This window comes from Sander lucioperca, chromosome 15 (assembly GCF_008315115.2).
Source record: "Sander lucioperca isolate FBNREF2018 chromosome 15, SLUC_FBN_1.2, whole genome shotgun sequence".
Classification (NCBI taxonomy): Eukaryota; Metazoa; Chordata; class Actinopteri; order Perciformes; family Percidae; genus Sander; species Sander lucioperca.
The window spans coordinates 19265993-19287472 of NC_050187.1; the positions used below are offsets into that span (position 1 = coordinate 19265993).

At 39.5% G+C, this 21480-nt stretch overlaps 3 protein-coding genes across 12 annotated transcripts in view; 2 read left to right on the forward strand and 1 right to left on the reverse strand.

Moving 5' to 3' along the window:
- LOC116053759 (Kv channel-interacting protein 2) overlaps positions 1–6777 on the forward strand; it is a 98239-nt gene extending 91462 nt beyond the window's left edge. For 4 of the 6 annotated variants that reach the window (XM_031304934.2, XM_035992106.1, XM_031304942.2 and 1 more), the window contains exons 2-8: positions 1115–1239; positions 1436–1505; positions 1923–1993; positions 2218–2325; positions 3906–4010; positions 4176–4238; positions 4723–6777. In XM_031304934.2, the coding sequence (XP_031160794.1) occupies positions 1115–1239; positions 1436–1505; positions 1923–1993; positions 2218–2325; positions 3906–4010; positions 4176–4238; positions 4723–4770 (590 nt within the window). In that variant the 3' untranslated portion in view covers positions 4771–6777. Of the gene's footprint in view, positions 1–81; positions 181–1114; positions 1240–1435; positions 1506–1922; positions 1994–2217; positions 2326–3905; positions 4011–4175; positions 4239–4722 lie in introns of all 6 variants that reach the window. The other 2 variants (XM_031304920.2, XM_035992105.1) reach the window with 1 other exon arrangement.
- A 429-nt stretch (positions 6778–7206) lies between these two features.
- Positions 7207–11939, reverse strand: LOC116053740 (cytochrome c oxidase assembly protein COX15 homolog). Its single transcript, XM_031304876.2, has 9 exons — positions 11618–11939; positions 10678–10865; positions 10451–10573; positions 9925–10111; positions 9573–9740; positions 9336–9417; positions 8048–8202; positions 7788–7901; positions 7207–7705 (listed from the first exon to the last, which is right to left on the reverse strand). The coding sequence occupies exons 1-9, from the start codon at positions 11690–11692 to the stop codon at positions 7574–7576; spliced, it is 1224 nt and encodes a 407-aa protein (XP_031160736.1). The 5' UTR covers positions 11693–11939; the 3' UTR covers positions 7207–7573.
- A 115-nt stretch (positions 11940–12054) lies between these two features.
- On the forward strand, positions 12055–20398 carry cutc (cutC copper transporter homolog (E. coli)). 5 transcript variants are annotated; one of them, XM_031304890.2, is made up of 11 exons: positions 12055–12314; positions 12425–12503; positions 14581–14640; positions 14754–14963; positions 16323–16358; positions 16539–16672; positions 16834–16861; positions 16971–17076; positions 17194–17266; positions 19638–19740; positions 20184–20398. In XM_031304890.2, the coding sequence occupies exons 2-11, from the start codon at positions 12434–12436 to the stop codon at positions 20222–20224; spliced, it is 861 nt and encodes a 286-aa protein (XP_031160750.1). In that variant the 5' UTR covers positions 12055–12314; positions 12425–12433; the 3' UTR covers positions 20225–20398. The 5 variants fall into 5 exon arrangements, with proteins under 5 accessions (XP_031160750.1, XP_031160759.1, XP_035847996.1 ...); XM_031304899.2 differs by having other exon boundaries at positions 14838–14963; XM_035992103.1 differs by lacking the exon at positions 16539–16672 and having other exon boundaries at positions 14754–14932.
- Positions 20399–21480: the final 1082 nt, after the last annotated feature.

Sequence of the window (21480 nt, forward strand, 5' to 3'; positions counted from 1 at the left end):
GTGTGAAAACAGAATTTCATTTACAGACTTTTGTGTGTGTGCGCGTGTGTCTAACCTTTGTGCTATGGTTGGTGATTACAGGTAATCCTGCCACCAGCCAAAACAAAAAAACCATAAAGCAGCGATTCCTCAAGCTGCTGCCATGCTGCAAGCCCACGGTTGCCCCCTCAATCAGTCAAAGCAAGTGCTCCTTCACTATCTATACATCTCTAATTTCTTCCATGTGTCCAGACTCTTTAGTGAATTACCTTAAAAAGATTCATGTACAGATGCTTATGTGGATGCAGTCATGTACACACAGCCACCAAAACATTAGGTATACACTTTAACCATCATACAGCCATACAGGAACACACTCAACCCCACAAACTCCAAAACACTCTGGTATTATTGCTGCTAATGGGTCAGACCTGTTTTCGTATTTGTGATTTTAAGTGTGTTGTGTTCTCTTGGGCAATGGAACACGTGTGTGTAATAATAATATTCCTCACAGAGACTAATCAACTAAGACTGATTAACCGCGTGTGTGTGTGTGTGTGTGTGTGTGTGTGTGTGTGTGTGTGTGTGTGTGTGTGCTTGCGTGTGTTTGCGCTTGTGTGTGCGTGTGTAGTTGTTGACAGTTATTTCTTTGGCGAAACAGATGGAATAAGGGATATCTGTTTGTGCACTTTTTGAAATGTGCCTTCTTTACCATTTTGATTCATGTTAAACCTCTTCTCTCACTCCCTCTGTAAGGAGCTCTCCCCAGTGTACTTAAACTTTCTTTGTCTTTTCTTTTCTGACAAGAAATTCAGTCATTTTATGGATGCTTTATTGACCATGTTTTGCTTTGTGATATGAAGTACTGTAGCTTGTGCTGGAACAAAGATGTGAGGTAAATGCTTAACCTAGTAACCTCACAGTTATGTATAGAAAATTGCATTCATCTGTGTTTTGATTCAGTGAAATAACTTTTTTTTTTTTAAAGATTAACATTGTAAATAACTTATACTGTATGACGAGCTCAATATGAGTTTGATGACTTCATTCAAATCTGTTGGCCAGGTCATGGCTGTCCTGTAGGTTGGTGTGGGTGCAGTGACGATAAACTAACACTGGTCTCTCCCTCACACAGACAGCGTGGAAGATGACTTTGAGTTATCCACTGTGTGTCATCGCCCTGAAAGCATGGACAAGCTGCAAGAGCAGACTAAGTTCACCAAGAAGGAGCTGCAAGTCCTCTACAGGGGCTTCAAAAATGTAGGTCTGGCTGAAGAAGAGAGTAACTGCAAATCAAAAAATAAACCTAAAAAAACTCTGGTTCTAGTTACATCATTATGGGAGTTAAGAGCAGCATTAAGTCTGGCATGTCTGAAGTTACTGTGTAGTCCTTTATACTGTATATTATGCTATGTGGGAACTAATGAGTTTTCTCAATTCACATTTCATATCCCAGGAGTGTCCAAGTGGTGCAGTGAATGAGGAGAACTTTAAGACCATTTACTCCCAGTTCTTTCCACAGGGAGGTGAGTTGTCAACTCCTACTGCTAAACCTGGAGAGCTCCAACGGTGTCCATACTACTTTAGTTTAACCCATTCATTCTATCTTCATTCATTTCATAGATTTCAGGTAAAAGTGTAAATAAAATCATTTGATTTGATTCTGTAGAGGTACACATAGAGCTTTTAATCATCACAAGGAAATGAACATAATTAACTCATTATAAATCTGCTCTGCTGAACTATAGTCCATGCACTGCAAAGAGGCGAGGCAATTTTTCATTTCATGATATTTAGGTTGATGAAATGTTAATTACTCGCCTCCAGTTGTATTTGAAATTATTCTTATATCTTTGCTTAGCTGGCTGCTAATCCAAGCTGTTCAAAGACTTTGCTTCATGTTTCGAGGGCACACAGGTTACTGTAAGTCTCTACCTTTGCAGATTCAAGTATGTATGCACATTTCCTGTTTGAAGCCTTCGACACTAACAAGAACGGCTCAGTTAGTTTCGAGGTGAGCTCTATTCTTGGATCAGCTTCCTTTTTTAGAGATAAGAGCTAATATGTGCTCAGGTGAAATGTGCCATTGTGACTGTATCAACACAAATAGGCCTATGTATTCCCTCTAAATACCTGCCCAGAGAGATGAGTGCCGTGATCAAGATTTGACTTCATTTACTGTGTTAAGATTTAAGTAATGCCAAAACAATACAGTAAATTGTTCCCGTTCTATCTCAGGACTTTGTATTTGGTCTGTCTATCATCCTGAGAGGGACTATTAATGACCGGTTAAACTGGGCGTTCAACCTCTATGACCTAAACAAAGATGGCTGCATCACCAAAGAGGTAAAACACACACACACGCACCAACGCATTCTCATGAACGGGTTCGTATGATATCGTACGAAAAGTTATGCACACTAAAACGTATGATAAACTAGGAGACCTCCGACTGGTAACGTGACAGAGCTCCCTGCTACAGAGCTCCCTGCTACAGAGCTCCCTGCTACAGAGCTCCCTGCTACAGAGCTCCCTGCTACAGAGCTCCCTGCTACAGAGCTCCCTGCTACAGAGCTCCCTGCTACAGAGCGGCAGTTGCTACAGAGCTTCGTGCCGCCAATTATGGTGCTCCGCATTGTGCTCCATCAGGTCAGCGGTAGCTGGTGGTTCAGTTACCACTGAACAGGGGCGTAGCACAAAATTCTGGGCCCTGTAGAAAGGCATTTTCTATGGGCCCCTCCCCGCATCCACAGCTATTCATTCTAGCATCTTTTTGAGCCCTCCTCACATGAGGGCCCTGGGTACCCTTTTTCCCCCCAGTCCGACGCCCCTGCCACAGAATAGGTGACTGTGTGCTGGGTACAGAGCACCGCGAGCTGCCGGTCGTGTGGCTCCGTCAGGTCAGCGGTAGTTGGTGGTCTAGTTACCCCAGAATAGGTGACTGTGCGCTGTGTACAGAGCACCGCGAGCTGCTGGTCGTGGTGCTTCGTCAGGTCAGCGGTAGTTGGTGGTCTAGTTACCCCAGAATAGGTGAAATAAACATTTCAGCCGAGATTACGGTTAAGTTTAGGCAAGAAAAATGGAGCGCTGTGCGTCGACAAAAGTTAAGTTTAAGCACCAAAACTACTAGTTAAGTTTAGTAAAAGATCGTGGTTTGTATTTCCCGGGTGAAAGTCGAGCGTACTACGCTCCCTCGCTTGTAAGTCCTGTATATTAACGCCCACCCATCCTCCCTGACCATCAAAAGTGGCCAGCCGCGTTCTTATGCAGCAGTCAATGTGGTGCACACAGCAAAAAAACGTGTAAATCATACGAATTACAGTGCTTAACTTTTCATAGCCTTTCGAATGTATGGTTCATAAGAACAGGCTGCACACACACACACTTTACACTGTTCTTAACTTTTTCTGAATTACTTGCTTATGTATTATGGCTTTTAAGCAGGACTGTAGCTACTACAGTAATGACTATGAGGGCATGTCCTCAGTATTTTTAGGGATGTGGAGGCACCCTACTATTTGTTAATTCATTATTAAAATTTTTATGGAAATAAAGTGTAGGAATTGTCTGCCAGGATATTAGTAATCACTGAATACATCAACTTTTATCTAGAAATGTTGTATTTCAAAATACTAGAGTATGTCAAACATACCCTGGCCTGTGGTATATGGTATATATAATATGGTATATGGCTGTAACTATTATATAACCAAGTTCTTTTTGGGCATGACTGAAAGAAAATGGTCACAAGTGTTATATTTAACCAACTAAATAAATAAAATGAACAGTGTATAATATGGAAATTGTTGGTATTTTTTTAAGCAAACGAGGCAATGACACATAACCTCTGTACTTCTAAAAACCTGGCTACGGCCCAGCTTTAAAGTGATTTTTTTATTTTCTTGCTTTTGTTCTTCACTTTCTAGGAGATGTTGGACATCATGAAGTCCATCTATGACATGATGGGGAAGTACACATACCCCACTATGCAGGACGATGTTCCAAGAGAACACGTGGAGAGCTTCTTCCAGGTCAAACTCAACAGTCTTTACTTTCTATTAAACCCTAAATTTATGATTGTGTAAAACTACAGGAATTCTGTTGACAGAAATACTCTAAGAAGATAATGTACAACATTATTGAACATACAGTGTTTTTCACTAAGTACATCTTTGGCTGCTATATTTCTCTTTCAGAAAATGGACCGGAATAAAGACGGGGTGGTCACCATAGAAGAGTTCATCGAGTCATGCAAAAAGGTGGGGCGGAAAAGTAGATTTAAAGTAGAAGTCCTAAAGGAAAAGTTCACCATTTGAAAATGCTTTTTGCATTCTTGCAGAGTTAGATGAGAAGATTGACACCCTGTTAATGTCTAAGCATTAAGTATGCAGCTAGAGACAGGAGCCGATTAGCTTAGCTTAGCATAAAGACTGAAAGTTGGGGGAATCCAGGATTTCCAGTGACTCCAGGAAGTCACTGCAACTGACTAAGAAAAACTTACAGCACGTAACTCTTCGTGAAATTTGTCATTTTGCATTTTTGTTTGTGTACAGATAAAACATAAGAGATATAATGTGTTCATTAGTGAGCTTTAGAGGTCCTGGTTGCTGCATTTTTTAATGTAACTAGCTGTAACTGGTTAACTATACCTTTAATCCTCTCTTTTCCCAGTGTGAATCATTTGGGTAACACATAAGGAGAATTTACACTGCCTCTGTATCTAAACACCTTGCCTCTGTCTAGGATGAGAACATCATGCAGTCCATGCAGCTGTTTGACAACGTCATCTAAGGATCTGGACCAGAGAGTAGGCTGGCACCAGGGAGGGCTGTGTGTGTGTGTGTGTGTGTGTGTGTGTGTGTGTGTGTGTGTGTGTGTGTGTGTGTGGCCGTCTTCTGAGTTGCAGGCTTGTGCTTGTGTGTCTATTGAGAGCTGCGAGTCCTGAGGGCACCAAGAGGCCCTCTCACTCTTCCTGGACCCCCAGTGACATTTCTCCAAGCAAATGGAGTTTCCCAGACTCCCTTTTTCATCATGCAGTACCTTAGTTTTACCCCAGAGGCACAGAGAAAAAGGCAAGCAGCAGGCTTACAGGCACTGGCACACGCACGTTTTATTTGAACTTTTATTTATTACTATTACTGATAGAGGAACTATCGCAGACTGTAATGGCTGAACTCAGAGGGAGGAAGTTGCCTCCAAACCTTGATCTAAGATCACTGTTCCCCTTTTCCCTGTCATGGCTGAGATTTGGATTTGTGAATCTGATCCTGCCTCTGTGCATGTGGGTAACACTTCCCTGGAGCCACAAGACTGCTCATGCACTGGTTAATAAAAATAGAAATGAATCTACTGCCATCTAATGGACGAGAGAGAGAAAGACACTTCCTGAGGAAACAACAAATTGGAGATCCAAGCTATCCCTCGCTTTACAGATGGAGGTTCAAACGTGTTGTTTTCCATGAGGAACTGATTACAATATCGCATGATGATGTCACTAATATCCAATTATGTATTTACAGAGATACTCCAAAGTCTGCGTGTCTGTCTGCTGTTCCTAGTCATTCACAGGTGCCTCACCCTTTGTATGCATGTGTAACAGAAAGATGTCATCCATCTTACCTATGTGAGACTCTAATGGGAAAACAACCATCTCCATTCATGGGATTCTGGTAGAATAATTCAGAGCCTTCCAAACTATTACAGTCCTAGCTGTAGGTGTCTATTGACTGCTGTACATTTTCTAGCATTCCCAATGGTGTGATATTAGGCAGTACAACGTGGAGATTGCACTAAAATGGACAAGCATTTTTACTATCCCAGCTTCTCTCGTCGTACTATATCAATATACATTCAAGAGGAATTTATTAGATTGCAGATTGTATTTGTGAACTTCTTGTAATCGGAAATGTCATTCAAAACCCTTGTTGCATTAAATTTGGCTCATTCAATTTCAAAGAGGCATAGTGTGTATGTGTGTGTGCGTGCGTGTTGGTGAGAGAGACATGGTTTAATACATTTTTTTTTATGCCCCCCTCATTCTGTATTCTCCCTCTCTCTATAACACCAAAGAGATGATATACATTAAAAAAGGTATATAAAGCCACTCTAAGTAAAGACATAGCCCACTTGTGGGTGAAGAGAGAGGGAGATGCTGTGTAGTAAATAGGCAAGGGGCAATCAGAGATAAAAGGATGTAATTTAGTAAAGTGGCATCATTCAAACGCAAGTGTAGTCTTAGGTTGTAAACCCACACATTATTGAGAAGACATTTGAAAAATTTGCAATCACTTATTTATTAGCTTTTTTTCAGACTAGAACTAATCTTAACTATAAGATTGGGTAAGTAACGAGACACTCAAGCTGTAATTAAATAGACTATGGTGTATTTTAAATGCAGAGACTGAGATGGAATAGCAATAATGTTCTCTACCACGTATCACCACCTTTGCACTCATCCAACCTCTCAATTCTCTCAGAGCACAGTATAAGGGTGCACTAAGGCCCTGAGAAATTATGCACTTCCAACCCTGCAAATTTCCTTTATGTTCTGCATTGTTTGTTTTATTTTCTGGAGAAAAAGCAGTTTGGCTCTGATTGTTCCTTGCCAATAGTTTTTAACTTCCATTCCTGACCACAAGTAAAACCTGTCTATACCCGCATGTACTGTGTCTAGAACTATGAAAACCTACTAACCCGTTGTACTGACTGTCTAGTTAGCTAGCCTCAACTGGTTGCATTACGTATTCAAAATATGTATATTTTGTACAGAGATAATAAAAATCACAGTTACTATGCAAAGTGGACTGGAGTTTGAATTTTAAATACTGTACATAATTGTCTTTATTAAAATAAGAGTGCTTTTAGCCTTACATTTCTTAAGATACAGTACAAAGCAACAATCAAAATTCAATTTTTTAACCTTATAATTCATCATCACGTCAGCAAGAAATGGTTCATAACTCAAATGCACATAATTATACATATAATCCCAACAGCCACATCTGATTCAACTAGCAGACAGTGTATGACCAAACACAACCAACGGAGCAACCACTTAGTAACCAAATTTCCAGTTAAAACATCCTGTTTTAAACTGTGTACAAGAACAAAAACAGTCTACTCTACTATATTCCTTCAGAATTCTGTCTGGCTGCAAACCATATGCGTATCCTTCACTGGAAACACTGTTGCTGTGTCATTAAAACTGGAGAGAAACTGAAAATGTGCTTGTTTTTGCATATCTTTAATTCCTTGCTAAACAAAACACTTCACATTATGTTGTCATCTTCTGATGAGAACATGCATCCACAAATGCTTCAGTCAGTTCCTCATTGGCAGCCTTGTAATTTTTATCAACAACACTCCTTTCATAACACTAATGAAAGAATTCGGTCACCACATAAGGATTACATTGCAGCGTAGAGATGCTTCAGCATATGCACAATAGTCCAGTGTTAAATGAAACATTTCTGTTTTAATGCTTCCATTTTTTCACTTTTCTCTTTGAAGGCCTCATTCATATTGACACTCCCAGCTCTTAGAGGCTTGAGGCGTGGCTAGTAGGGATTGGATTTGTCCATGAAGGAGCAGGCATTTACTTGGGCATCTTGCGGAGCTCTGCCAGAACCCAAATGGCCAGTGAGAGAAGAGCCACAGAGCCAGACTGGTGAGTTGCTGCCAGTGGAGTGGGCACATACAGTAACAGGGTGCTGATACCGAGGGCAACCTGAGGAGCACAAACACATAGAGTTCAGTGAGGAGAATTTTGTTTTTTAGATTACATGTTTCTGGGCTGACTGACAGCCTACCTGTCCATATGCCATTGCTGTGAGGAGGCTGATAGCAATCTTAGCCCTCCTGGGCAGCACCATCCTCCTTGAGAACAGATAGAGGCCTGTAATTGCGGTCAAAGACGAGATTGCCTGGAAAAAAATAAATACAGGGGACCATCAACGACCTACTGCTGCCTCTCAAGTTACCGAATAGGATAGGAGAAGAGTACAAATGTTTCATTTTTTTGTTGAAATGTTGCCCACAAGATTATTTCTATTCAGAAATAATAACATACCAAAATTCTGTGGTCAAACTGCACAGTCGTGGGATTTTCAAAGATGTTCTTGAGGCTTGGAGAGAATGCCAGAAGATCATCTGGGATCCACCGATCTCCCATTTTAGGGAAAGAGTTATACACCAGCCCAGCATCCAAACCAGCAACAAAAGCACCTGTGTAAAAGCATTTGTAAAATGTTTACAAATAGATCTGTGTGTATATATATATATATATATATATATATATATATATATATATATTTTTTTTTTTTTAGGGCTGTCAAAATAACGCGTTAATTTAGATTAATTAATCTGAGAAAAAATAACGCGTTAAAAACATTAACGCAGATTAATCCATTCTATATTGACGTTTGCATACAGACGAAAATCTGGTGCCACTGATATGTCTGCGCTTCTCTCTGATGCTCTGAAACAGACGATTCAGGCAACACAAACACCGCTGCACGTGACGCTAGTTAACACTATACTCAACAGCAGCTAACGTTAGCCTACCGCTAGCTAACGTTAGCCTACCGCTAGCTAGTAGCTGGATTAAACACGGTTACAATGCTGACAGCTAACGCTAAACGGTGTAAAGTTTGACTGTGTTTTACTGTAGAGGATTCAACACCGGGATTAACAATCTGCAGCTGCCGTCGGAAAAACAACACAGATCAATGAAACTGGTAAACTACATCTTTGTGGTGCATTTGAAGTCCTTTTCCTATCTGTGTTGTTTTTGTCGTTCAACAGCAATTTACTAGTGAAATAAGTTAATGTTATTGTTATACATTATTATGAAATCATTTAATTTTGACCATATGGCCTTAGCAATAAACAAGCCATTCTTTAATGTCACCAACTGTTGTTTAGTACCCTTTTTTTCTTTTCTTTTTTTACTTTCTTAAAAAGTATCGGTTCAAGCACCGTTAATTATGTATGCGATTAATTTCGATTAATTAATCACAGAGTATGTAATTAATTAGATTACATTTTTTAATTGATTGACAGCCCTAATATATATATATATTAGATATATAGACATCTACTGTATCTTATCAGTCTGCAACATTAGATTTCATACAATAGCCTTTAATGTAAAATGTAAAGCTTTTACTATTTTTGTTTTTTTTTTATCCCCTTTTGACTTTCTGAACATGCTTTACTGTAAAATCTACTGTACTAACTTAGCTTTAAATATGACAACTAGCTAAGAATCTATTTCCATCCTTAATCTTATCACTATATAGACATGCATTCACATATTTATGTTTGTGATGTTGCATTCACACAGGATCAAACGGTACCTGAAAGAGCAGTAAGGAAGACGAGTCCACCAGTACCCTTGGCAAACCTCCTAAGCTGCATGAGACGTTTGGTTTCTGCCACCTGGGAAAGAGGTGCCATCATGAATAAAAAAAAAAAAAAAAAAAAACTTACAAACTGTGACATTTGCTCACACAGACCGAGGTTAAAACTGTATTACGTTTGATGTAGACAGATATTATCAAAGGTGGCCTGTAGGCAAGACACTGCCTCTCTACCTTTTGTGCAGGCAGCAGCAGAGTGAGCCCTGTCCAGAGACTGGCGCAGTAAAGCAACAAGGCAGAACCAAGGTGAGCACTCAGACGATACTGGCTGACCCGCGGGATGTCATGAGACTCAGGCTTCTCCTCCAGTCCGCTTTTTACCATGTACCACCCCAAAAGGCCCTGGGATGACACACACACACACACACACACACACACACACACACACACACACACACACACACACAAAATGTATATAACATTAATTTGACATCCATACAACTTTACTAGCTTCACAATGCTAATCCTGACAAATAAAACAGTTCCTATGATCCTCTCCTATCACCGCAGCTGTATAGAGTCTTACCTGGAAGAAAACAAATCCACAAAGCCCAAGCACTTTTCCCTTCATGGAGCGAGTGAAGTATCCTTTCCTCCAGAAGTAAATGGTAGGGAGGATGTATGCAAGTCCAACCAGCCTTCCCCACATCCGATGACCCCACTCCATGTAGAAGATGAACTTAAACTCTGGCAGCGTCATGTCATGGTTCATTCTGGGAAAACATAATGACAACAGAAAATTCATCTTTCCAGTAAGGACCAACCCATACTTTTGTTTACTACATGTCACTAAGTTTATATACAGTTACGTAATTGTGAAAGCTGTGACCTGTTTGTGTTGTGTTTAGAACCACTGCTGATGTGACAAAACTGCCTACATGACTTTTAAAAACATTACAGACTTAAATTTAGTTGTTGTCAAGCGTTAGCATTAGTGAATTAATAGACACGTCAAGCAAAATAATAGCAGTTTTAAGTAATAGTGTTGGGGTGCTTTTAAAACTGTGCAAGTGTGTGTCTTGTTAAGATAAACAGAAAAGATGGGGCCTTACATTTTGAATTCAGGAAACTGTTGGTACTTGGAAAACTCAGCCTCCCACTCTGCTTGGGACTGAGGTGGCCTCATCTCTCTCACTAGATGCCAGTCAACCATGGAAAGCCCAGATTCTGTTAGCCTGATTGAAACAAATGCACATAGTAAGTACCAATCAACACCACTTCAATACAATGAGGACTGATACTGTATATACACAGCCACACCACTTTTAAGTCATTTTACCTTGTGACACCACCCAAGACAATAGCCCCAACCACCAGCCCGCTGCAGCCGAGTAACCAGCGTCCTACTATGCGATTTGAGGCAACGTTGGGGACAGTAGCTGCTGCCGGGGTGGAGGAGGACCCTGCCTCCGCTGTGAAAGTGCTCTGACCTCTCTTCACAAGCCATTGTCGCAGCTGTGGACTCCGCTGATGTTGTAAATAAAAAAGGGGAAAACTGTCACATTTACCTTGCTAACAATACAATATTATAATACATTAGAGAGAAATCTTAATTCCACAGCATTCAATGATATATCAAACAAAAGTGTGCTTCCAACCTTGTGACAGCAGTTTGGTTAAGATTGTTTCATGACACACAACAATGTCCCCTTACACAAAGCCAGGTCCATAAAGAAATGTTTTGCCCGGTTTAGATTGGAAGAACTTGACTGGCTTTACTCTGACCAACATCTCTGAGATGAACTGAAACTCAAATTCTTCACAAAAGAGTGGAGATTTTTAAAGCAGCATACCATGGTATTAGAAGGAAATACCAATCACATATGGGTGTAACATTCTGGTGTCCACATACTTTTGACCATATCACATATGATTAACCATGACACTTCCTTTTCTCCTGTCTAACTTCTGATATATTTACACTGTCCTGATGACCAGTGAGAGATTCAGCAGATCTGGACAAAAGGATTGCAGGTTGGCTGGTCTCATGGTCGTTGAGGAAATTTAGTTATTGGACATTGCAAAGTTATATTTGAGTTGAAATGTATAATATCGATTCATTTATAAACTCGGTTTATTTTCTAGCTCTAACGTTAATTTGACAGTAACGTTAAACGCTGTTACATCGGGATAATGGGAGATCGGTGAAGTAAGTAGCTAACGTTATTGCTTGCAGTGCAGTGTCTGACCTTTTCATGCTTAACATTAGCAATACTCACACTGCTGTGTTGAAATCCCTTGCCAGCATTTCTGCAACTGCAAAAAACGGTTGTCCGTATTGAAGAGAGAAACATCTTTGAGCTCTAGCTAGCTATTGTCCGCTAGCGCAGGACTGGTCCTGCAGTGCTGTAATAAAAGATGAAGAGGTAAAAGCTGTAACGTTAGCCGTCTGTTACACCACCATCGTTTCCTGTTACCTAAAACGTACGTTACCAGTTCAACTTCGACCTCTGACGTCACAACAAATTGACGACTACATTTTAATTTGAAAGACGGAAAACCATTCTCTTAATACATCCTTGCGGAAAACACCATACCCAACAGATACAACTGAAATATGTAATATTTTCTAAATGTTATTATCGAAAGACGGGACGGGACGTCCAGGTGGTTGGTGTATGTTTTGTGTCTTAGCGTATCCCACATGGGCGGTCACCCTCCTTCCTATGGCCCAGTAGTACTGCATAACGTGCATAACCAGTACACCGTTCACCCGCCAGACACTGTGTTTGAAATTCAACTATCCGGGAAACGCTTATCCACTGTCATGGCTGGCTCATGGGTGTAAGTGCTGGCTGGGTGAAGGAGCCGAGCTGAAGTTAATCAGTCACCCAAACAACATGTACTCTACTGTCTTCATATCGTTTCCAATCGACTGATAAGGTCATATGAATCGATAAGAAGTGGATTGGACAGGTAGTTGTTTGTGGAAGTGAAAACATAGCTAAATGATTGTGGAAGTTTTAGCTAACACATTCACAATTAATCTCTTTCTGGTGTGTCTGTCTTTCTGTCTCACTGTCCAGACTGTCAGGATGGCAGAGAGTTTTTTAATGGAGGCGTGTGTGGACTCCGTGGAGTCTGCTGTCAATGCTGAACGAGGAGGTTGGTAGCGTTACTGTGCTAGTGAACACTTTTTTAAATTACAGTTTTTATCGATTGCTTACACGCGTGTTGCTGAATGTGGCTCATTTTGTCAAACTCCTCACACAAGCCAAATAAGACCCAACACTTGGAGATAAATCTCTTCTATGTCAAGATGAAACTGCAATCAAAATGTAAAATGTTCATAATGGCATTTTTGTAACAAAACGATACACACATGCAGCACTTGAATTACTCTTTGAAGGCCGCAACAACACATTGATGTACTTTATACAAAACACTACTCTATTTAGTAGTTTGTATACCTATTTTCTCATACAGGCTTCTGTGAAAGATTGTTCAAGTACAGAACATCTACTTACATTTCAATGAACGCAAACTAGAAAGGCTTCAGAAAAAAATATACAGTTTAATTTTTTTCCCATTGCAGGTTTTTACACAAAGAAAAGTTGAATTACAGTATAGTAATCAATACAGTATGTTAATGTAAACAAACAAAACAATAGAAATAATTGCACTAAAATTACAGTGCAATGGTAAACAAAAAATTGTTTTGTAAAGGATGGGGTGGTTGGTTCATGGATCCTGCCCTGTTAGGGTTTGGCCACATCGCCTCATTCAAATCACAAGCAATATCATCCCTGGCCAGGGAACGGGGGAAATATCACCTTGCGTGCTGTATCCAACTCTGGACTGACTCCACCTCAATGTCTCTGCATGCCTCTTCCTTTGCTTACAGAAGAGGCATGCGGGCATGTGGTTGGCGGTCGTACATTTTCCAACGCCAAACTGAAAAGAATTCCTCAATCGGATTAAGAAATGGGGAGTAAGGGGCCTGTAGTGGAATTAACGGAAACACCATGTTGTGGTATGATGAGACTGGGGAAAGCTTAGGCAACATCAGGTCATTCATAGGTCACAGGTCAGGGGACGAGAATATTCAGCCTGTCTCTAATAACCAAACTTGTTCACGTATAATTATGTTTGTCTCTCTACAGATTCAAGGAGTATAGACAGCTGCGTGATAAAGGATTTTTTTGTTTCAGGACTGTCTCCTTTTGGAGGTCGCTGGGCCTGCCACACTTTTGCCTACTTCCCAGGGAGAGATAGATAGGCTGAACTAGGCTTTATCATCTGTGTGTAGGCGCCTCCAGCTTGACTTTAAATACACCTTCAGGAACATAGGAACTTCAGAGAGTTGGGACGGCACTGCACAATAACGCATTGTGGTTAAACTGTACTGCCTGCTTAATTGTCTCCTCAATTGAGTGTTCATTAAATGCTCCTGGGTAAGTCATCAAGGTCTCCCGAACCTACTTCACGTATGTGAAATGAGTTGTGCTGCTCCTGAGTTTTTCCTTAACAGGGCCAAGTATACAACTGTGAAGTTACAGTAGTTGTGATGGGTGAACCAGTCCCGGACCAGAGCAGCCACGTGGAAACTAACATTATCCCAGATGAGAACAAACCTGAGCTGCCGTGGTCCGTCCTGTACATCTACATTATGTAGTGCACCCAGAAATGTGATTATGTGTGCAGTATTGTAGGGTCCTAGAGTGGCATGGTGATGGAGAACTCCTTGCAGACTAATGGCGGCACACAAGGTGATCATGTGTGTGGGTGTGTTGCCAATTTCAGATAGTGTTTTGCATTTTGAAGAGAAGTGTTTTCCCAATGATTGCAAGAGTTTTACTCCTTGAACAAAGTGCCTAATGTAAGAAACAGTGTGTAGTGTTTTGCAAGAAGTGTGTTGCAGAATTGCAAACAAAACGCAAAGCAGAAAACGTGTTTGCACTTTTGGTGCCTGTGTTTAAGGCATGGTTACAAAAAGTTTAGGTTTTGATGCTTTTGTCTAAGCATTCACTTTCAGTGTGTAAGCAATCGGCAAAAACTGTAAACCCACTATGACCTACCTGCTCCAGAGGTAGTAATACAGGCAATTGTAGGTTGAAAATGTTGCAGTCACTCAGACCATTTAAGTAGTAATTAATTGGCATGCAGTGTTGTTATATTTTTCAAAGATCACAGACCATAAAGGGTACACAGGTGCAGTCTGAGCGTTTGTTTCTGCTGACAGGTGCAGGTCGACTTGAACTGTGTTCTAGTCTTCTGGAGGGAGGACTCACTCCCAGTCAAGGTGGATCAGTTTATTTCTGTACAAATATACACAACCCTAAACTCTTGAGTATCTGCTGAGACCATTAACAAGCACACACAATCACATATGCCACAATTTTTGCTTTGCCACAGGTCTGTTGCAGGTTGTGAAGCAGAATGTCAAAATTCCAGTCTACGTGATGATAAGGCCTCGTGGGGGGGACTTCCTGTACTCAGACCAGGAAGTGGAGGTGATGAGGAAGGACATAGAGCTGATGAAGAGCCACGGGGCCGACGGACTAGTGCTGGGAGCCCTGACAGAGGATGGACAGGTGGACGCGGAGCTCTGTATGGAGTTACTGGGTATTGTCTGCCTGTTTACTTGAACATATCTGTATGGGCCTAACAGGCACTATTAAAAAAAACAACAAAGATGCTCACTTAACAGAGCATGACGTACAGTTCTACACAAGATACAGTTTACATAACAGAAAGGTACTCTGTCTTAGCTGCCATGTTCTTTCTTTAAATCTTGCCAGAACAAAAACTCACTAAAATGCCCTTTCAAAATATTACCTTCACACTGGTCTATATCCACGACGTTCCACTTCTGGGATTGCTCCGGATTTCACTCATTTAGGCTGGATATCCGTTGCCTTGGGCTTCCTTTGTGTTGGCATTTTAAACTCTGGTAGATTTATGAGGACTATGGTTAACTGCTCCTTAGATCTCTGCAGGGTAAATCCAGACAGCTAACTAGACTATCTGTCCAATCTGAGTTTTCGGTTGCACATCTAAAACAACCTTTGAACGTACACATGTTCCACCAAAACAAGTTCCTTCCCGAGGCTATTTTGCGGAGCTGCATTGCTCCGTACGGCGATTAGTGTCGCCCAAGCCGATTGTGATTGGTTTAAAGAAATGCCAATAAACCAGAGCACGTCTTTCTCCCATCCCGGAATGCTGTGTGGACTCACCAGATCCTCCTCCACAGCGCTGTGAAGGAAGGTCTGGCAATGCGAGACTACCTTCACACAAACAAAACAAATCAGCATTCCTTTTTCAAATTTTTATATATTGGAGCATTAAACATGTGGCAATATCACCAGTTGATATTTAGATGGCTGTATTCCATTTAGCTGTTCCAGTTGTAGGTGTCTTACATTTGTCATACTGGAACCCTTAAATTGAATTTAGACATTAACGTTATAAGTAACACCTGCGCTTTTCCTGCAGTGACAAGTTAAAGTGTTTGCACCTTTGCCAGGGGAAAGGTACACAAGGACCTTTGCCTTTTCTCTATATGTTATGTGTATGTATAATATACAGCATATGTTCTATGAAATTGTCGTCTTTGATTTATTCCAGATGTATCCTCCCGTTTTTTTATTTATTTTTATATTTCGTAAATAATGTTGCTTGAATTTTTCAAAAATACACTGCGACTTTTTCCTGAAATAAAATGCAAGTTAGAGAGCAAAAATATCGTAGCAATAATCCATAACAAATAAAATTGTGTTGGCAGTGACTCACAGTATAAAGTAAAGTAAATGTCTTATTGAGTATGCTGCACTGAATAAACAACTAGCCATAGAAAGCATGTAGGCACACAAAAAGAGGAAAAAAAATATTCAGAATGTGCAACGCTTTTATTACTTTTACTTTGTTTGGGGTTTTGTATTGTTCCATATATTTTTCTGATTGTCACTTTCTGCTCACTAGCTGCTGCTCGACCTTTGCCTATCACCTTCCACCGAGGTAACATTCTTCTCCCTTAAATCAATTGTAGACTTAAAGCTTTTGAAATTCCATGCAGCTGCTAGCAACTAGATTAGAAACGATATCACAAAGCCGTAAAGCCCTTTTTAGAGTGATTTCATCAGAGCCTCTAAAGACTTTTTAACTCATTTTATGAAACTTATATTGCTCCTACTGCAGCTTTTGACATGGTTAATGACCCAGTGGTTGCTCTGGAGACACTGATATCATTAGGGTTCCAGCGTCTGTTGACAAGTGGCTGTGACAATTCTGCTTTGGAGGGACTCCCTCTCATTAAACGGCTCATTGAACAAGTATGTATAAATTATATGTACACATACATGTTTGCATGCAAGCATATGAAGATGGCAGGGCTATTTATCTCTTATGCTTAGTCATTGTAGGTGAGCAGCTTATGTGTCTCCCTTACTACCATTCTTATATTCTACTCTCCACCTTTTCTTCCACTCAACAGGCTAAAGGGAGAATTGCCATCATGCCAGGTTAGTACTTTTACTTTTCTCTTGTAAAATGTATAAGTATGTTTTTTTTTTGTTATTTGTTTATTTATTTAAAAAAAAAAAATTCTCGTTAAAAAAATGTTTGATATAGGAGGGGGTATTAATGAGAGGAACCTGCAGAGAATTTTGGAGGGGTCGGGAGCTGAAGAGTTTCACTGCTCAGCCCGCTCCAGTAGGGATTCTGCCATGAAGTTCAGGTATGTATGATTTTTCCCATGCTTACATACATTATAAGATTTCTAATAGGGAATAAAACTAAAACAGATAAACTATTTGTGTTGTTGCTGTCTGTCTAATATTCTTTCCATGTGCAGGAACACCTGTGTGACGATGGGAGCTACTTTCTCAGCACCTGAGTACGGCCTGAAGGTGGCAGATGTGAGAAAGGTCCGCACTCTTAATGCAATAGCCAGAAATACCATGTAAATGGGTACTGGACAATCATGACAGACAACAAAACAGATACCTCAAAAGCGATCATAAGTAATTATACTGGTACGTCAAAAAACATTTCTTCTTCATCACTGATCAAACAGTCCTTGTAAAGTTAGAGCTCAGGGAAAGCCCTGCAACCTTCTGGGATATGCAGTTAAAGTATCTCACAGTGGAGAGTGATTCATAATTTACATTTATTATTGTACACATGTATGGGCTAAAATTCTTGTGTTTTTCAGTATGTTTTATAATTGCCATATAGTTGATCGCCTGTATATTTATTTACATCACTCCCTATTCACAGTGGAAAATAACACAAGTTGTGGCCTCCTTTACTTTATTTTTAACAAGGACAAAAAACATTGTGACTTGATTCAGTTTGCTCAAAATTCAATTAAAGCCCAAAACATTGAACAATTCAGTGTACTTTTGTCCAATGTTGTCAAATGCTACAATTAAAACCAGTCTCTTATTAATTTCACCTTTAGTGCATCATTCATTTACACTAGTTTTAATTGTTGTTAATGAGGTTTAAGAGGTTGGAGAGTCATGTTACTATCTTCATTAACATCCAACCAGGCTGTACTGAAGTGACAAATTTGAGTCCATGAACCTGTGATGTCCTTCAACAATTGGGCGGAGCAATAGAGAGGTAAAGGTAAAGTCCCCTTCCAGTGGACCATAGGACCTTATTTCGAGAAAATCTTGTGCACGTGTGAATGGCGAGAGACAGATAATTACTTAATCCTGTTTGAATCGAGCAATGAATTACACATTTGATGTTCGTCAATTTAAAAGATAATTTTGCAAGTCAAGTAAGTTTCAGTCGTAGTTGAAGTATAAGACTGTGAAAATACTTAATCGGAAAGACTACACACCCAAAGACGCTTAAGTGACGTCTCGTTGAAGCTACGATGCATGTGGGTTTAGTACAGGGATGTAATGTTTCTCACACAAGCATAAGTCATGCTCATTCTTTCGCTGCCTGGCTGATAAAGACACTTTATAATTGTAATGGCAGTCCAATGACATTGATGTATTAGGCATTTATTATTCAGGTAACCCCTGGACTCAGAGTGACTCGGGTATGATGCAATATACATGTAACAAATGTAAACACGGGACTGGTGGTAGGGGAGGGCTCAAGGTAATGTTAAAAAATGGGGCCGACAACGCCACCTAGGTGTTTTAACCATGAGGCCTAGGACCTCTTTAAAATTAAACAATTAAAATCTTTTGATCGGGGGAAGAGCAGTTAAAAAACTGTTAAAGGTGTGTAAATGTGTAAAAGGAATTGGGAGTCAAATTGATAAAAAAAGAACAACAATGTTCATTATTAAAACTAGAATACAAATTAAAAACAGTCTCCTCAAAACTACAAACAAAATGACTCAAGCCAAGACACAAGTCCAAAACACAGCTGAAACATAAATCAAAATCAAACATTTTTATTGTATAAATTTGGAGATTTTTCAAAGTAAAATCCCATACCTCTACCGTAAAATTACTTGACCACACTTATAATGAAAAACATTTTTTTTTACTGTAGCTATAAATATAAAAAAAGCTTCTAAGTAAAATCCCATACCTCCACTGTAACATGACCTCAAATATGAAAACTGGAGGGGCTATAAAAAAGACTTTGCTCCATAATTCTAGACAATGACTGATATATTTGAGTTCAGGACATCTCTTACTACACCTAAACTGGAAATCTAAACCCATTTTATTTCTATGGTCTAGCCCCACCTAGTGAAAAAGTCATGCCACGCCTGTTCGTGCAACTGACTGATGTGCTGTGGTCCTTGTTAAAGTAAATATGTCTAAGATACAAAACAAACAAACACAGAAAACACTGGATTGGATCTATTTCTAAATAAATATTGTAGACATTTTACTTCCATTCCAGCTAAACGCATGCATGTGAAATAAGTCAATATGATTTGCTTGTATCATTTGTATTTAAATAATAGTTCGACACTCACATGCCAATTAAATGTAGTGATGCCACATACAGTAGCCAGCTTTTTTAATCTCGTTTTTCGGAATGGCCTTTGTGTGTTGTGAAGCCATTTAGGGCAATAGAAACCTTTACGCAGAACTTCCATGTGACATAGGGCTCTGGCTATTATCTTGTTATGTTTGATTGTTTTTTGCCACGTGTGGTCCCATGGTCCTATTGAAGACCCAGGCTCCAGGGCAACATTTCGCCACAGATTCTTAGGGCATTAAAACTATGTGCTATAAACTTTGTAGCCCTGTTAACATGTTGCTATACAGCATAACATAAGACACACTCTGAATAGCCTTTGACCCCATTCAGGTGTCATCCTGGGGTTGTGGATGTTTCAAGAAGCAAGTGTACTGGTTTATATGGATGACTAAGAAGAACTCTAACTTGGACTGGAACATTGTTCAGGGTTTTATTAAAGGTACAATATGTAATATTGCTAGCTAGTGTTTAAAATAGTTAATGCAATACAATTTCAAAATACTGGAGAGAGTCGTCTCCCCGCCCTCTCCTCCCCAGGCTCGAAGTTCACGTTGGTTGCCAGGCTGAGACCGCAGCATCCACAACAATGTTCATGGCTGTACTAATGTTACAGCTGTAGTGCGCTGGGTTTACGTTTTCACAGGTATATCTGGCAACCCGACCTGGCTGTCAAACTGGGCAGTTGATAACAACACACAGGCCAAAACACAAACAGAAATTCCGTCACGGAACAGAAATTTCAAAAGAAGAAAATACTGGCATTACCATTGTTGTCAGAAAAGATAGTATTTCAACTTAACATGTTTCCTTAATATCTGATGATGCATTGGGGTCATTTTTGGATTTATTACAGTAAATATATTACATATTGGACCTTTAAGCAAAGTTATCCAGTTACTTCACTAAACCTACTTTAAAAAGCATTGGTTAGGTATAGTAGCATATTATTGTATTGAGTCTTCTATCTTTCAAGACAGCATTGTTGTTCAGTTTTAATGATGAACTGTCTCTGATGGGATTTGTCTTGGTCACATGGTTTCATGAATTAGTATTATTCTCTACAAAATGCATGAAACATCACCTATTCACATTAGAATAAATACTAACAGATTAAACATAAAAATATTTTTTTATTAGAACACAACTGAGCATATAGGCTACATTATTTGTGTCACTTTAAGGTATGTATCCACTATTGGGGTATGGTCAGAGAGCAAACAAGTACAGATGAATTGGATGTTTAATATTTAAGTTGGAAGCTTATTATGCACAGAGGCTTTGCCTAATTTACGAATGATGGGTTGCAGCTAATGATTATTTTTACAAAAAAAAAAGGTTCCAATTCTCAGAGCCTAAGGTGGCGTATCCAAATTGCTTGTTTGGTTAGGCCAACAGTCTAAAGATATTTAGTTTCTATCATTAGAAAATGGACAAATATTACATTTTGTAAAACTGAAACCAGTTAAAACATTGTAATCAATTAACCAGTTATTTACAATTGTTGCCAGTCAATTTTTTTTGTTTTTTTGTTGATCACCTACTTGTTTAATCGACTAACCATTTTATCTTTAAGAAATATTTATTTTTGCCATCTTGTAAAATACAAAATGTTTCCACCGTAACTACCCTTTGCCCTACCCCCATGTCTAAGCTGTGTTCTGTGTTTGCCTTCCCCCTCAACATAACTTCTCCCAGCTTTAGCTGAAGTCCCTGTTAATAAAGTAACCACACTTTACTATTACTATACAGACTTAGCTGACAGATAAGAGCTAATTATTATAGAAAGTCATGCATAACATAGTTGTAAATTCAAATTTAAGTGACCGTGCTCTTTGATTACGTACTGTAGTTGTCATCACGTGTCACATAGCTGTCCTTTGGGGTTGTACACACAATGAGTCAGCCAGATTACGACCATGTTATCAAACATAATTATTAACCATCACACAGTCAGAGGAATCTATTTTAATATCATCACACACATTCTTTCACACTAACAAAGGTTGCATTTGCAGCAATGTAAATTAAATACTTTACTACAACACAAGTCTGACTGTCATGCTGACCTATTCATTTCACTCTATTGTCATTTAAGTACCTTTAGTCACAATGTTTGCCCATTTTTTTACCAGGTTAATTTTCAGTTTTGTTTTTGTTATAGTTGTTTGTTAGA